The sequence below is a fragment of the Brachyhypopomus gauderio genome, chromosome 2 (genome assembly GCF_052324685.1).
Source record: "Brachyhypopomus gauderio isolate BG-103 chromosome 2, BGAUD_0.2, whole genome shotgun sequence".
Taxonomy (NCBI): domain Eukaryota; kingdom Metazoa; phylum Chordata; class Actinopteri; order Gymnotiformes; family Hypopomidae; genus Brachyhypopomus; species Brachyhypopomus gauderio.
Genome location: NC_135212.1, coordinates 4,496,510 through 4,513,737, shown reverse-complemented (window position 1 = coordinate 4,513,737; position 17,228 = coordinate 4,496,510). Strand labels below are relative to the sequence as shown.

The following is a 17,228-nucleotide window of genomic DNA, read 5'->3' as shown; positions in this document are numbered from 1 at the left end:
CCCACAATTTTTGAATATATCTTAATCAAATATTTCAATCCTGACTTTACAGATAAGGACAAGCAATTATACCACACAGCATTGCAATACTGCAGAACACTCAAAATAACAGCAGTATAGAACAACAGGAGTACAGTTGTGATCAAATTTATTCAACCCCCACTGAAATAAAGTGTTTTGGCCAGTTTGACATTGATTTTGATCATTTCAGTCATCTTATTTACAATTATATCAAAGAGGCACTTATAAATTAGACAAACATAACATAATATTTATGATGGAATAACCACAAATGTCTTTACTGTGCTCACATCATTATCAGTTTTATTCAACCCCCTAGTGACATTATTTTTTAGTACTTAGTACAACATCCTTTTCCAGTTATGACAGCTTTCAAGCGTGAAGCATAGCTTGACACAAGTGTCTTGCAGCGACCTATGGGTATCTTAGCCCATTCTTCATGGGCAAAAGCCTCCAGTTCAGTCACATTCTTAGGCTTGCGCACTGCAACTGCCTTCTTTAGGTCCCACCAGAGGTTCTCAATTGGATTTAAGTCTGGTGATTGCGATGGCCACTCTAGAATGTTCCAGCCTTTCATGTTCAACCATGCTCTAGTGGACTTGGATGTGTGCTTCGGATCATTGTCCTGTTGGAAGGTCCAACGTCTCCCAAGCCGCAGGTTTGTGACTGACTCCATCACATTTTCCTCCAAGATCTCCTGGTACTGAAGGGAATTCATGGTACCCTGCACACGTTGAAGCTTTCCTGTACCATTAGAAGCAAAACAGCCCCAAAGCATAATTGACCCCCCGCCATGCTTCACAGTAGGCAAGGTGTTCTTTTGTTCATAAGCCTGGTTCTTCCTTCTCCAAACATAGCGCTGGTCCATTGTCCCAAACAGTTCTAATTTAGTTTCATCTGACCACAGTACACTGTCCCAAAACCTTTGGGGCTTGTCCACATGACTTTTGGCATACTGCAGTCGACTTTTCTTGTTCTTTGGAGTCAGCAAGGGGGTGCGTCTGGGCGTTCTGGCATGGAGGTCTTCGTTATGCAGTGCGCGCCTTATTGTCTGAGCTGAAACTTCAGTGCCCACATCTGACAGGTCTTTTTTCAGTTCCTTAGCAGTCACGCGGGGATTTTTCTCCACATTACGCTTCAGGTAGCGCACAGCAGTCGCGGTCAGGATCTTCTTTCTGCCACGACCAGGTAACGTTTCCACTGTGCCCTTTAACTTGAACTTGCGAATGATACTTCCGATAGTGTCTCTTGGAATATTTAACAACTTCGCAATCTTTTTATATCCATTGCCATTCTTGTGAAGAGCAATAACCTCTTCTCTTGTCTTCTGGGACCATTCTCTTGCCTTCACCATGCTTGGAAACACACCAGTAGATGTCTAGAAGGAGCTGAGTATCACAGTCCTTTTAAATCTGCCTAATTGGTGCTTATCATGCTTGATTGCTGCTCGTTGACATCCACAGATGTTTTCAATACCTGATGGAAAACACTGGAATGAACCTCTGTTCTTAGGAGTGGTAGTCGTAAAGGGGAAATCACAAAAAGGCCATTTAATACTTTGACAAAAAAAAATTGATGCTATCCTAGTTGCATTTAGTTCTTTAACAAGTCCTTGTAAGATTTCATTCAGAACACAATTACAAATGTGCACTGAATTCCATAAAACCCTTTGCAGCATTGGGGGTTGAATAAATTTGATCACAACTGTATCTGCCGAGTAGCTCCAAAAGATCGGAGGCGACGGAGAAAATAAAGTCTCTGTCTGGTTTTTTTACAGATGTAGTTGATGTGGTGTTTCCATGATAAGCTAGCATCAATCATCACACCAAGATATTTATAGGACTCTTATAGGAAATTTGTAAGACTACAGCCGGAGGCAGAGCTTTTTCATTTAAAGCCCCCCAATTATGGAATAGCCTTCCAGCTCCAATCCGAGATTCTGACACAGTTCCAATCTTTAAATCTAGACTTAAGACTCACCTGTTTAATCAAGCCTTCAGCTAATATTCTCATTGTAAGGTGTAGGGGCTTGGGGGCCCCCCAGACGTTGAGATTTCTGGTGATCTGAGATGTTGATGCTCTCATCCAGCTGTGTCATGGCATCACTCTATTTGTGACAATGACTTGACTGGAAAGCAATGTCTCAGTGAGCCCTCATGCCTGTGGTCAACTCTGAACTCCTCCCTTTAGTTATGCTGCTATAGATTAGCCTGCCGGAGCCACATGCTCATCACTGGCACGTGAGCTATGTACATTTAAAACAATGGTGGTTTAAATTCAGGTCCACTCAGTCTGTATCTTCTATCTTCTTGCATGCCTCCACCCAAGACGATTGGATACAGGCACCTGCAGGCACCTGGGGGATGGTCTGGCTTGCTGGTGAATGTGCTGATGCCGGGGTTGGATGAGCCGTTGCCACGAGGGGTCGTGCTGATGCTGGCCCGCCTGAGGCCCACCGCCTGCACCGAGGGAACAGGAGCCTGGACTGTTGCTGTAGAACTTTGAAACCACTCTGCGACCACGAACTTGTGTTAACGGGCCGCCCAATGGAGGATGGGTTCCCTTTTGAGTCTTGGTCCTCCCGAGGTTTCTACCTAATCCCCACCATCATAGGGAGTTTTTCCTCGCCACTGTCGCCTTTGGCTTGCTCATTAGGGATCTGGACCCATACGATTGTAAAGCTGCTTTGTGACAACGTTTGTTGTGAAAAGCGCTATATAAATAAATTTGACTTGACTTGACTTGACTCCACCTGTTCGATTACCTCATTATTGATAATAGTGGAGGTAACAGATATTGGTTTCTGGCTGAATACTATTCCCTTTGTTTTCTTTGTGTTTATTTCCAGAGTATTATATTTGCTCCATGTCACTACTTTGTTAACACCTTGTTGGTGTAGATCATGGTTGTCCGAGTCATGTAATAATGTAAACAAAACAGTCATCTGAGTATTTTAGCACATACTGATTATTTGAAGACGAGCGACAGTCATCTGTGTATAGAGTAAAAAGAACAGCAGAACTCACACAGCCCTGAGGTGCACCAACATTAGTTGAAATAGCCAAAGAAAGTGTCTTATTCACTTTGACTAGCTGGACTCTGTTTGTAAGGAACGAGGCATACCAGTGGATCAAATAAGGGTTCACACCCAGATGGGACATTTTGGAAAGTAAAATACTGGGATGTATTGTATTGAAGGCTGATGAATAATCTAGAAAGAGTGCTCTTGCATAGTTACGAGGTTTATCTAAATGCTTAGTGATTATATGAACCAATGTGGCAACAGCATCTTCTGTGCCACAACCTATTTTATATGCAAACTGAAATGAATCCAATTTATCATTAATACAAATAATTTGTAGATGTCTGAGCATGAGTCTCTCTAGAGCCTCATAATTACTGAAGTCAAAGCTATAGGTCTAAAGTCTTTATGTTCCCTTCATAATTACTGAAGTCAAAGCTATAGGTCTAAAATCTTTATGTTCCCTTCATAATTACTGAAGTCAAAGCTATAGGTCTAAAATCTTTATGTTCCCTTCATAATTACTGAAGTCAAAGCTATAGGTCTAAAATCTTTATGTTCCCTTCATAATTACTGAAGTCAAAGCTATAGGTCTAAAGTCTTTATGTTCCCTTCATAATTACTGAAGTCAAAGCTATAGGTCTAAAATCTTTATGTTCTTTTGGATGTTGCGTTTTAGGCAGTGGTTTTATATATGATGTTTTCCATGCTGTTGGAACTGTGCAAGTATCAACTGAAAGTTGAAACACTGGTTGCCAAGCTGGTGTCAGCTCTGTCGCGAAGGTTTTTAAAATAAAAGGGCTACACTTATCAGGCCCTTCAGCTTTTCTGGTATTAGTGGCTTTAAAAACTTTCCTAACTTCATCACCACCAGTTATAATTCTGTCTGATGGCAGAGGTTGAATATTTCTAAGAATTCGATTACATTTTGCAAGACTGTCAGGTAATTCAAATCTTGTAAAGTAATTATTTAAGTCAGGCATGTCAAACTCAGTTTGGCTGTGGGGCCGGATCCAGACCTTCTGTTCTCAGGTGGGCCGGATCAGTAACTACAAATCAACTCCAAATATTTAGCTTTATTTTTCAGTACTATGCTTTATCATTCAGCCTACATTTTTAGCCTACCCTACATATTATAATCATGGATGAAAAGGGATCTTTTCTAAGCACAACACATTAAAACAATGAAAAAAAAAAGATTTTCATGTTTGACGGTGAATGTGTTAACAACTGGTTTATTTTAACAGTTGAGTGAATGCAGTTTTATACCTGAAGCAACTCACCACATTAACAAACTCAAGTGGGAGCTATGAAAAAAATATTTTCGCCTTAATTGTCATACTGCTTTGAAATAAATTAAAAAAGGAATACAAATAAAAGTTATAGCAGTGCATGGGTAATAAGATTAGACTACATCAGATCAAACTACTAGGCTGGGCCTACTGAAGCTGAGAACATACTGCACAATATTAATGATCTTTAATATGAAACCAGATGAATCTTATTTTTAATGATCTGTATTCATGAGTGCAAACAAATTTCGTGTCATCACACTTTTTTTCTCTCTCTCACTGCATTCCTGCAGTCTACTTGCTGCTGCTGGCTCCTGTAACTTGGCATCTTTTTGCCTTCACAAGTGCATCGATATTAGGTGTCAAATCCTGAGTAGCGGCACATTTAACAATGTAATTCAAGTGTTTATTTGTTAACCTTGAGCGCTGCTTTGTTTTATTATTGTTCATTACAGAGAACACCTGTTCACAAAGATAAGTAGTCCCAAACATGGATAGAACTTATGCAGCCATGGCTGTTAATTTGGGGTAACCTGGCACGAGATATTGATAAAACGTATTCAATTCCACGGACCCAAATTTATCCTTCATAGCAGAATCGCTTCATAGCGGTATCGCATCCTGTGACTGAAGCTTTAACTCGTGTCAGTGCTGCATGCTGTCATTTACTGCCCTCTAGCGACCAGAGAGAGCATTTGATTTGTATTCATTTTTTCAAAATCACAACTTTTCATAGAAATGATCTAGAGACTTGCTTCATTTTTTGACATACTCAGAAATTTATGCCGGGCCGTATTAAATAATCCAACGGGCCGGGTCCGGCCCGCCGGCCCTATGTTTGACATGCCTTGTAATCATTATCTGTTACAATGTGTTTATTTGGAGATATCATTCCTGTCATGGATTTCATGGTGTCCCACACCTTTTTTGAGTTATTAGTTTTGAATGCGTTTTCTAAATCTAAATGATTATGATATTGTAGTGAACTTGAAGTGACTCAAATCAATGGTTATTGTGGGGCTCGTAAAAGCAACCTTACAGAAAAGGCTGTTTACATAGCAGTTGCATTCCTGCAGACATCAAATTCTTGACATTCAATAGACTCAAAATGCTATCTTGTATAGCTACAATACAATGCTACACATTAACTACAATGTCCTGTTCAAACTCTTGAACAATGTCATGTTCAAGCTCCTCTTGATTACAACAGTAGTTCATCTCCTTACACACTGGCTCTTCTCTCAACATCCACAGCACATAATGATGTGCTTTCCTATGTGATACTAATGTCATTCATTGCTGTGAACTGAATACACACACACACACACACACACATTTATGTATGTATGTATTATGTAAGCATGTGTACTGATTCCTTCTCCTAGCAGGTTCCTCATGCAGCTCTTTGATTGGTCCTTTCTGTCTGGTCTGCACTCACGCCCATCAGCTGTTTGTCCTCTTGTTTCTGCAGGTCGCTGTTGCTCTTGGTGGCCAGCAGGGGGCAGGCGGCGCCACCAGCTTGTGGTTGGCCTTGATCGGCCTGCAACAACCTCACAGGACTGAAATGTCTGGTTAACACTAGAACTACCAAACCCCCTTTAGACAGACTCTCAACTAGACTCCCAACTAATGTCAAATGACAGGATCTCTTGCTCTCTTGGCAGGTGTGATAAGCCCTTCTTACCTCCAGTGTTATGTAAATGAGGCGTGTGTCAGCTGTGGGTGGTTGCTGTTGACACACCTTTCAATACACACCTTTGGCTGCCTCATGAGACTGCAAGCTCTCTTGCAAGAAGAAGTCTGCTCATCTCAGGAGCATATGTTTGAGATTTTATTTGAGAAAGGTTGAAATAATGTGAAATTGACACAAACATAATATTTGAATTATAGTGGCATATTGAATATTCAAAATAGCTGATTTTTTTTTTTTTTACCTTATTTGAAATAGTTTTTGTCTTTTGAAAAACTGCCACTAGGTAAAGATTTGTTTACATAAATTTATACAAAAAAAATCCTCAGCTCCTTGAAATAGAATAATAATCTTGAGTAATTTTAACTTATCAAGATGGTACTTTTTGCAGCGTGCCTCTTCCAAAACACAACAGCCATAACTAGTAAACAAAAAGGAAATTTAGGAAATCTTACACTGCAGAAAGTAACATTTTCATTAGTCAAAATAGCTCTGATTTGTTTTAACTTATTCGAAATAGTTTTTGTCTTTTGAAAAACTACCACTATATGTACAGAAACAGCCTTTTCTGTAAGGTTGCTTTTACGAGCCCCACAATAACCATTGATTTGAGTCACTTCAAGTTCACTACAATATCATAATCATTTAGATTTAGAAAACGCATTCAAAACTAATAACTCAAAAAAGGTGTGGGACACCATGAAATCCATGACAGGAATGATATCTCCAAATAAACACATTGTAACAGATAATGATTACAAGGCATGTCAAACATAGGGCCGGCGGGCCGGACCCGGCCCGTTGGATTATTTAATACGGCCCGGCATAAATTTCTGAGTATGTCAAAAAATGAAGCAAGTCTCTAGCTCATTTCTATCAAAAGTTGTGATTTTGAAAAAATGAATACAAATCAAATGCTCTCTCTGGTCGCTAGAGGGCAGTAAATGACAGCATGCAGCACTGACACGAGTTAAAGCTTCAGTCACAGGATGCGATTCCGCTATGAAGCGATTCTGCTATGAAGGATAAATTTGGGTCCGTGGAATTGAATACGTTTTATCAATATCTCGTGCCAGGTTACCCCAAATTAACAGCTATGGCTGCATAAGTTCTATCCATGTTTGGGACTACTTATCTTTGTGAACAAGATCATTAATATTGTGCAGTATGTTCTCAGCTTCAGTAGGTCCAGCCTAGTAGTTTGATCTGATGTAGTCTAATCTTATTACCCATGCACTGCTATAACTTTTATTTGTATTTCTTTTTTAATTTATTTCAAAGCAGTATGACAATTAAGGCGAAAATATTTTTTTCATAGCTCCCACTTGAGTTTGTTAATGTGGTGAGTTGCTTCAGGTATAAAACTGCATTCACTCAACTGTTAAAATAAACCAGTTGTTAACACATTCACCGTCAAACATGAAAATCTTTTTTTTTTCATTGGTTTAATGTGTTGTGCTTAGAAAAGATCCCTTTTCATCCATGATTATAATATGTAGGGTAGGCTAAAAATGTAGGCTGAATGATAAAGCATAGTACTGAAAAATAAAGCTAAATATTTGGAGTTGATTTGTAGTTACTGATCCGGCCCACCTGAGAACAGAAGGTCTGGATCCGGCCCCACAGCCAAACTGAGTTTGACATGCCTGACTTAAATAATTACTTTACAAGATTTGAATTACCTGACAGTCTTGCAAAATGTAATCGAATTCTTAGAAATATTCAACCTCTGCCATCAGACAGAATTATAACTGGTGGTGATGAAGTTAGGAAAGTTTTTAAAGCCACTAATACCAGAAAAGCTGAAGGGCCTGATAAGTGTAGCCCTTTTATTTTAAAAACCTTCGCGACAGAGCTGACACCAGCTTGGCAACCAGTGTTTCAACTTTCAGTTGATACATGCACAGTTCCAACAGCATGGAAAACATCATATATAAAACCACTGCCTAAAACGCAACATCCAAAAGAACAAAGATTTTAGACCTATAGCTTTGACTTCAGTAATTATGAAGGGAACAAAGATTTTAGACCTATAGCTTTGACTTCAGTAATTATGAAGGGAACATAAAGACTTTAGACCTATAGCTTTGACTTCAGTAATTATGAGGCTCTAGAGAGACTCATGCTCAGACATCTACAAATTATTTGTATTAATGATAAATTGGATTCATTTCAGTTTGCATATAAAATAGGTTGTGGCACAGAAGATGCTGTTGCCACATTGGTTCATATAATCACTAAGCATTTAGATAAACCTCGTAACTATGCAAGAGCACTCTTTCTAGATCAGGGGTGCTCATTACGTCGATCGCGATTGACCGGTCGATCGCGAAGGAAGTGTCGGCCGATCGCGAAGGAATGTGCGTAGATCGCGTCACATAAAATAGTAGTAGATGAATCGCACATCTGCGCTGACGGTTGTATTTTGATTGACATTCACGGTAGCCAATCTGCAATCCACTCAACAAATTACGTTCGCCTCCCCCCCCCAACATATTACGTTCGCCACCCCCCCCCCCCCCCCCCCCCCCGCTCAACAAATTACGTTCGCTGCCAACCCGGTAGATCTTTCTGACTGGGTCATCTTATAAGTAGCTCGCAAGCTGAAAACTGTGGGCACCCCTGTTCTAGATTATTCATCAGCCTTCAATACAATACATCCCAGTATTTTACTTTCCAAAATGTCCCATCTGGGTGTGAACCCTTATTTGATCCACTGGTATGCCTCGTTCCTTACAAACAGAGTCCAGCTAGTCAAAGTGAATAAGACACTTTCTTTGGCTATTTCAACTAATGTTGGTGCACCTCAGGGCTGTGTGAGTTCTGCTGTTCTTTTTACTCTATACACAGATGACTGTCGCTCGTCTTCAAATAATCAGTATGTGCTAAAATACTCAGATGACTGTTTTGTTTACATTATTACATGACTCGGACAACCATGATCTACACCAACAAGGTGTTAAAGTAGTGACATGGAGCAAATATAATACTCTGGAAATAAACACAAAGAAAACAAAGGGAATAGTATTCAGCCAGAAACCAATATCTGTTACCTCCACTATTATCAATAATGAGGTAATCGAACAGGTGGAGTCAAGTCAAGTCAAATTTATTTATATAGCGCTTTTCACAACAAACGTTGTCACAAAGCAGCTTTACAATCGTATGGGTCCAGATCCCTAATGAGCAAGCCAAAGGCGACAGTGGCGAGGAAAAACTCCCTATGATGGTGGGGATTAGGAAGAAACCTCGGGAGGACCAAGACTCAAAAGGGAAGCCATCCTCCATTGGGCGGCCCGTTAACACAAGTCCGTGGTCACAGAGTGGTTTCAAAGTTCTACAGCAACAGTCCAGGCTCCTGTTCCCTCGGTGCAGGCGGTGGGCCTCAGGCGGGCCAGCATCAGCACGACCCCTCGTGGCAACGGCTCATCCAACCCCGGCATCAGCACATTCACCGGCAAGCCAGACCATCCCCCAGGTGCCTGCAGGTGCCTGTATCCAATCGTCTTGGGTGGAGGCATGCAAGAAGATAGAAGATACAGACTGAGTGGACCTGAATTTAAACCACCATTGTTTTAAATGTACATAGCTCACGTGCCAGTGATGAGCATGTGGCTCCGGCAGGCTAATCTATAGCAGCATAACTAAAGGGAGGAGTTCAGAGTTGACCACAGGCATGAGGGCTCACTGAGACATTGCTTTCCAGTCAAGTCATTGTCACAAATAGAGTGATGCCATGACACAGCTGGATGACAGCATCAACATCTCAGATCACCAGAAATCTCAACGTCTGGGGGGCCCCCAAGCCCCTACACCTTACAATGAGAATATTAGCTGAAGGCTTGATTAAACAGGTGAGTCTTAAGTCTAGATTTAAAGATTGGAACTGTGTCAGAATCTCGGATTGGAGCTGGAAGGCTATTCCATAATTGGGGGGCTTTAAATGAAAAAGCTCTGCCTCCAGCTGTAGTCTTACAAATTTCCTATAAGAGTCCTATAAATATCTTGGTGTGATGATTGATGCTAGCTTATCATGGAAACACCACATCAACTACATCTGTAAAAAAACCAGACAGAGACTTTATTTTCTCCGTCGCCTCCGATCTAGTGGAGCTACTCGGCAGATACTCCTGTTGTTCTATACTGCTGTTATTTTGAGTGTTCTGCAGTATTGCAATGCTGTGTGGTATAATTGCTTGTCCTTATCTGTAAAGTCAGGATTGAAATATTTGATTAAGATATATTCAAAAATTGTGGGTCAGCCTCTAGAAAGATTATATGAGACCACTTATCATACCAACACAATGCGGCTGGCTAAAAATATAATTTTTGGTACTAATCATGTTTTGAAGAGTGAATATGTACTTCTCCCATCGGGGCGGCGTTATAGTGTTCCAAGGTTCAATAAGGTTAGACTGAAGAATTCTTTTGGAGCTGATCGCCTTTGAATTCAATGTGCTGGTGTCTCTAGAGATGGTCCTCTACCTGCCCGAGAGCAGGTCACAACCCACTACCACCTGAGCATTCCAGTCCCAGCCAGTCCCAGCCAGAGCTGACGCCCCCTTTGAGTGGGTGTGGTTTTGTAGACCGGCCTCAGGGAGGACTTCAGCACAACACTAAGTGCTTGTGGGTTATATTGAACATTTGTTCTTGCTTTTTGTGTTTGTTTTGGGTCTTATGCGAGGGTAATTAAATGACAGTAATATTAGCTAAAGCATTTAAATCAACTCCAAACACTCAAATAATAAGAGAGATTTACCACATCCTGTGTGTGTGCTAATGACACTATATGCAAGAGGACGTGCTGATGCTCCTACCTGAGGCTCACCATCTACACCAAAAAGACTGTGACTACTTGGCCGGGGAACAAGGACCTTAAACATTATCTGTAGAACCAGCCTGCGCACCACGGACTTGTGCTAACGGGCCGCCCAATGGAGGATGGGTTCCCTTTTGAGTCTTGGTCCTCCCAAGGTTTCTTCCTAATCCCCACCACCATAGGGAGTTTTTCCTTGCCACTGTCGCCTTGGCTTGCTCATTAGGGATCTGGACCCATACGATTGTAAAGCTGCTTTGTGACATATGTTGTGAAAGCTATATAAATAAATTTGACTTTGACTATACAACAAAAATAACTTCTATGTTTAATTTACAGTCGAACTATAATCCACACACTTGAATGGTGTATTTTTAGGCACACTGAAACAGCATATATAATTTACTATAGCTATAAATTATTATACATCTAAGCATTCCTGCTTTTAACCTATTAATGGTGATTATGTGTATAATTTTATGCAATGTATGGTTTTTTTTTAAATAGTTTGTCACTTGTACTACATCACTGTCCCACTAGTGGGGAGTATTTGACAGTGAGCTGTGTTGAGACCAGAGACCGTATGTATATATATACATATACTCTCAGAGGGCCATAAAATATTCTTAAAACATAAATATATATAATATAATTTATCCAATTTTATTTAATCTACTTACAGTTTGACATACGACATCTAAACAATTACAAAAATATAAGCAAATACATTATTCACCTGTGTCTATTCAATCTGTGTTGGAAGGTGAGGGGTTAAGTGGAAGCCTGTGAGCCTGTGTCTCCCCCTATCAGGACTGTGATGCCCGCTGTTCGTTTACAGAGGGCCAGGCAGTTATAATGGCCTATGTGCACGCTGTTAAGTGACGTAATTTCTGCTAAAAGGTTAGGATGGTTGTTGACATCCGGTAGCCATTGAAAGCGTACACTGTGCTAGCTATTCACCTCACCAGTCTTGTAACGAGCATATTTACCGTTATTTACTTGGAAGTTTCCTTCATCTCCTGTCCGTTTACGTGTCCTAAACATGACAGGTAAACAAAAAAAAGTATTGTTTCAACAACGTACAGACAGCAGGTCCAACCACCACTGCTGTGTGCCATTCTGCACAGCATCGACAAGGTGTAATTCCTACCTGAGCTTCCACACCTTTCCAAAGGACCCAGAACTGCAGAAACAATGGGTGGTTAAGATCAGGAGAGATCATTTTATCATCACGAGTACTTCCCGAGTGTGTTCGCGACATTTTATCACTGCTGATCTGCTCGAACCACTCCTGCTGGACGACGATGACTGCGACCTGGAGCTTTTCCTGTGCTATTTCAATGGAATAACTATACTATTCCAACTCCACGACCTGGAGTATGGGAAAGAACAGAGCGTCCACCCAACACTGATCTAACAGAGATGCAGACTGACCATGATGATGATGACCCCTTACCGTGTCATGAACATGACTACTGCGTCAGTAATGAGCCTGCTGCGCTTGATCTCTCCCTCAATGAAAATCAAGAGCTACGCAAGGAGATATCAAGGCTCCGAAAACAAATCGAAGACTTAACTGTCAGCAGCAAGTTCTGTTTGGAGCGGTTTATTGCCTCTGATGACGACATATGATTCTTTACCAGGGAAATAAAAAATATGGCAGGACACAGTATACGGATGGGCCTTCCCTGGTGTCTGAAATACATTGTGAATGAATTAGCCATTATATAACTTTATATATAACTTTTATATTCCACAGATTTGCAAGCCATGCCCACCTGATGGGCTTTTGGAAGCAAATAGAGCCAGCCACCCACAACATCATACGGGTTACAAAAGCACGGACTGTTGAGAAGACCGATCAGGTCCCTCACTCTGCCAGTGCAACGGTAAATGTTTTCGTGTTGTCCATACAAAGCATGTTATGTCATCATTTTCAAATTAATCTTTACATCAAAAGAAGTTTTGATAGTCATAATGTAATATGACAATAGGATAATGTATTTTTCCCCAGGTTCTTCAACCAATTGATGAGTTTTTTCTCTTATGAACTACCTGTCATTGGGACTGATGCAAAAGGATTTGGCCCACAGATTTAGAATACATTGGTCAACTGTTAGTCGTATTATTAACACCTGGGCCAACTTCCTTTATACTGTATTGGGAGCTGTTTCTATTTGGTTAGATGTGGACACTGTGAAAACTCACCTCTGAGATGTGTTTCAGGACTACGCTGACACTCAAATAATTTTAGATTGCACAGAACTGAGATGTCAAACTCCAAATTCCCTTCTCCTCCAGAGTGAAGTGTTTTACACTTATAAATCACACTGTACATTCAAAGGGTTGATTGAGATAGCCCCTCATGGCGCATTGACCTTTGTGTCTTCTCTTTATCAAGGTGCTATCAGTGATAAAGAGATCTTAAAGCAGTCTGGCATTGTGGCCCTCCTTGACCCATCTATGGCCATCACGGTGGACAAGGGTTTCCTTGTTGAAGACTGCGTTCCATGCAAAGTCCACATACCCACGTTTCTGTCAAAGAGAGCTCAACTGTCTAGGTCAGAAATCAGAACGTCACAGTCCATTGCAAGACTGAGAGTCCATGTTGAGCGTGTGATTCGCAGAGCCAAAGAACATAAAATATTCAGCACAGTGCTCCCCCTTTCAATCACAGGGAGCATAAACCAAATTTTTACTGTTGCCTGTCTTTTGGTGAATTATCAAAATGGCCCCTTGGTAAAAGCCTGGGCAAACAATGGCTAATCTCAATCCAGAATTAGACAGATGATGTAATGTGAATTACGGTGATTTATTTATTTATTTATTTCTCTAACCTTAAAATGATCCCTTTAAGGTCAGGGGTCGGCAACCCGCGGCTCCGGAGCCGCATGCAGCTCTTTGATCCCTCTGATGCGGCTCAGCTTTTGAATAGAATTCATGAGTATTTAATTAACGTATATTATTTTTGAGACTTAAAAAAAATGTTCGGGTGGAATTTCACAAATGTCTGGATTCGGTTCGCTTGAGTGACATGTCATCGCCACTGAAATAAATTTCCAATTATTTTGCTTTTGTGGCTCTGAGTCAAAAATGTTGCCAACCCCTGCTTTAGGTCATGCTAGTCTGTAAATATTGGCTGCAATGTTAAGGTACAGTGCAATATGATTAATTGTATAAAATGCTTTCACTTTTATATGTAAAATTGACACAACACAATACAACATTATGTATTTCTTAACTGTTACTGTATTTGTAAAAAATGAAATACAATAGTAATACAATTGACAGAATAAATTGAAATTGTTTTAATTGTTCATGAGTTTATGTCTTCATTATGATTTTCTATTGCTTGGGCATAGAGAGGTATTTTGGCATGTAAGTGTTAAAGAAAAACATATCACACCTCCTTTTCACCTCTTCTAATACACTGCTATCTCTGTAAATTCGCTGCACAAAGATATCATGGGCACAGATAACTAAATCACACCACTGCATACCAGTAATCAATAATTGGCCCTGAATTTGCCAATAATAACAATGGCTCTCTTTCAATTTGTGTAGGCCTTGTGCCACTTTGAGGAATTTGCAGTCTACATAGCTTTGTGCATTTGGGCACTTAATTTCAACAAGCCCAAATGATGGACGCTCAAGTGGGTCATATACAAGTCCATCAGGTGATGCACCCAGCCAAGATGCATCTGGATGAATCACTAGCCCACACTTGGTCAAGTTCAAGTTTTTCAGAACTGCATAGTCCTTTAAGGCCCCTGTTTCTATTTCAAGTCCCCTCTTCACGTGTGCTGTTTGTCGTGTCCCTCGGATTATCCTTTCTGCCAGGCTTTCTGCAGCACCTGGACCTCTAACGTGGCTCACTTCTCTGAAATGTGAGGCAGTCAATCTTTCTCTCCTAAGTGAATGCCACTCAGGTGTAGCACTTTGGGATCTTGTTGCCTCCTCAATAAGGTGTGACTGTGACAAGGTCACAGAAAGTGAGCTTAGGTGTAGCTGTTCTTGGTGTGTTGGCACAAATGAATATTCAGGTGGGCTTAGATGGTAATATTCTAGTGGCAGACTCGGGAATGGGGGTGCATCCTCATGTATGACAACACTGTCAGATGGAGGTGGTGGTTGTTGATAGGACAGTACACTGCCAACTTGTACCTTCCCAAAGATGGAGTCCACAAGTGGCTTGTCAGGCGAGATGTTCATTGTGTAGATGAGTGGAAGAGAATCTGCTTTCATTCCAGCGTAGACTGGTCCAGGATTGAGGGTGGCCGGGTGTGGGAGGTCACCGCAGTAGCCCTTGAAAAGTGTACTTCTGAAATAAAAGAAGAGTGAATAACATTTATTTTTACACATTGTAATCTGTTCACCAGCACAACTGATTGTGAATCACATATCACATTGTGTGTGTGTGTAGGTATGTGTATGTATATGTTTATGCATGTGTGCATACGTAGATATACATATTTGCCCTATATATGTATTTTATTTTTTTTTCTTTTTGTGTATTTTATATATTGAGTGTATTTTCGGGATAGGGTACACTTGCTGCCTGTTCCTTACATTATCTTTATGCCTTCTGTTTTAATGTGTTTTGTAAAGCATCTTTGAGCATTGTGGAAAGCGCTATATAAATAAAAATTATAATTATTATTATTATTATATCACATGTCATCTGAAGTACAACGAGGCTAAATTAAATTTTGAAGAGAACAGGGTCTTATCAGATTATCAAAAGCATTTATTTTTTTAGCACACACTGTAATCTGCCTATTAAATTTGGTACTACATACCTAACTCCACTGGCTGTAGTAGCACCTGGTTTTGGCTTTAGGACAACCATGGCATCCACGGGTCCAGGCTTCACTCCCTATTAATTTAAAAGATGGTGTTAGTAAAGTGACTGTGATACATTAACTAACATTAAATAAGACAAACCATTGTTCGTGGTTTATGCCACTTCTGTCTGTGTGCATGAAAGGACAGGAGGGACGACAGACATGCCAGATTCAGAATAATGAGCAGTCTGGAAAAGCAATGCAACCAAGTGGTTGCAGATTCCGCAACCAGCAACACAAGAGCAGTTGCTGTTAATGAGCACAACTGGCATTGAATCACGTAATGTCATCTGAAATACACAAGAGGCTAAATTTAATATCTTGAAAAAAAGACTTCAACAATGTCAATAGGCGCAATATCTGTCCCATCATGTTGTTAGTGGTGAATGTCACTTGTCTATTGTCTCATGTAACGTTTGTGCTGTTTTGCATCACTCTTAAAACACTTGGCTATACTGTCTTTCTATTCTACAGTGTTGTGCATGGTTCAATCTACTAGTTCACTGAGCAACTATAAACTAAATATATTTTAGATTTAAACTTCATTTTCACTCCAGATGAAATGCTTACACATAGGAGTGAAACAGGCCTACTTATATTTATATTATTTTGTTGTTTCCACCACCTACAACAGAACAGTGCAGGTTTTACTTCAACTGCTTCTTGAAGAGTGTTATCAGAATATGTTAATAGGTGTAAGTGTTGAAGCCATATGTAAATAAAGAAGATGAAGGATTTGAAAGACAGATTGACAGATTTTAGAAAATGCAGTTTGAAGAATAGCTGAGGTGGACTATATTCTGCTTTTGAGTCATAGACGTAGATAACAATAGCTCGAACTGTAAAATAAACTCCCATTTGTTTACTATAGGCAAAATAGACTGCTAATGATTCCCACTCAGCTACTCTGCATTTGGCTACCATTGTAAGCTTTGAAAACCAATGCCTATGGTTATCACAGCTTACGTGAAGTAGGAGCAAGGATAAAAGATTGAACTTGTGTTGAACTAACTTTTGAACTTGTTCAACAGAACTTTGAACGTGACACTGAACAGAACTCGTGTCATTTTAACCAGTCCTACTCTCAGCTGGTGTGGCGTATCTGTTTTCTTCATAGATCTGTAGCAGTGAGCCCTCACTGTTATCTCGTCAGCCTTACTTTTGCCTGATACTTCCATCAGAAATACAAACATGTTTTAAAAGGCATTTCTAGTACTAGGACAGGTCGGTTCGTTACTAAAAACAACATCACTTCATAAGACTGCCACCTCAGGCTAGCTAGCTAACTAGCGTCAGCCACTTACCTTCAAAATTGCAGAGGTAGGATGAAACGTAGAACTTGAAACCCTTTTCAAGTTTACTCTGTGTCGTTGTACTTGATGCTCTGACAATACGACGCACATCGTTGACGGTAAACTTCGGGAACTCCAACAGGCACCTTGTGAATTTACACTCGGCCATTACACTCGGCCATTCCGCATACCAACCGGAAATACGGTACCATCCTGACACCAACGAGGAAGTGGTGCGTGCACCTAGACCA

At 40.4% G+C, this 17,228-nt stretch overlaps 1 protein-coding gene across 1 annotated transcript; it reads right to left on the bottom strand.

The window, feature by feature from the left end:
* Positions 1-5,728: 5,728 nt before the first annotated feature.
* On the bottom strand, positions 5,729-17,137 carry LOC143489688 (uncharacterized). Its single transcript, XM_076988772.1, has 4 exons — positions 16,990-17,137; positions 15,641-15,717; positions 14,439-15,162; positions 5,729-5,875 (listed from the first exon to the last, which is right to left on the bottom strand). The coding sequence occupies exons 1-4, from the start codon at positions 17,086-17,088 to the stop codon at positions 5,729-5,731; spliced, it is 1,047 nt and encodes a 348-aa protein (XP_076844887.1). The 5' UTR covers positions 17,089-17,137.
* Positions 17,138-17,228: the final 91 nt, after the last annotated feature.

Bases quoted from the DNA above. Each gene is read 5' to 3' on its own strand.
- LOC143489688 (XM_076988772.1), bottom strand. From the start codon at position 17,088: ATGTGCGTCGTATTGTCAGAGCATCAAGTACAACGACACAGAGTAAAC. The intron at 15,718-16,989 runs GTAAGTGGCTGA...TTAAATTAATAG, and splicing joins CTACCTCTGCAATTTTGAAG to GGAGTGAAGCCTGGACCCGT. The intron at 15,163-15,640 runs GTATGTAGTACC...CTTTTATTTCAG, and splicing joins ACTACAGCCAGTGGAGTTAG to AAGTACACTTTTCAAGGGCT.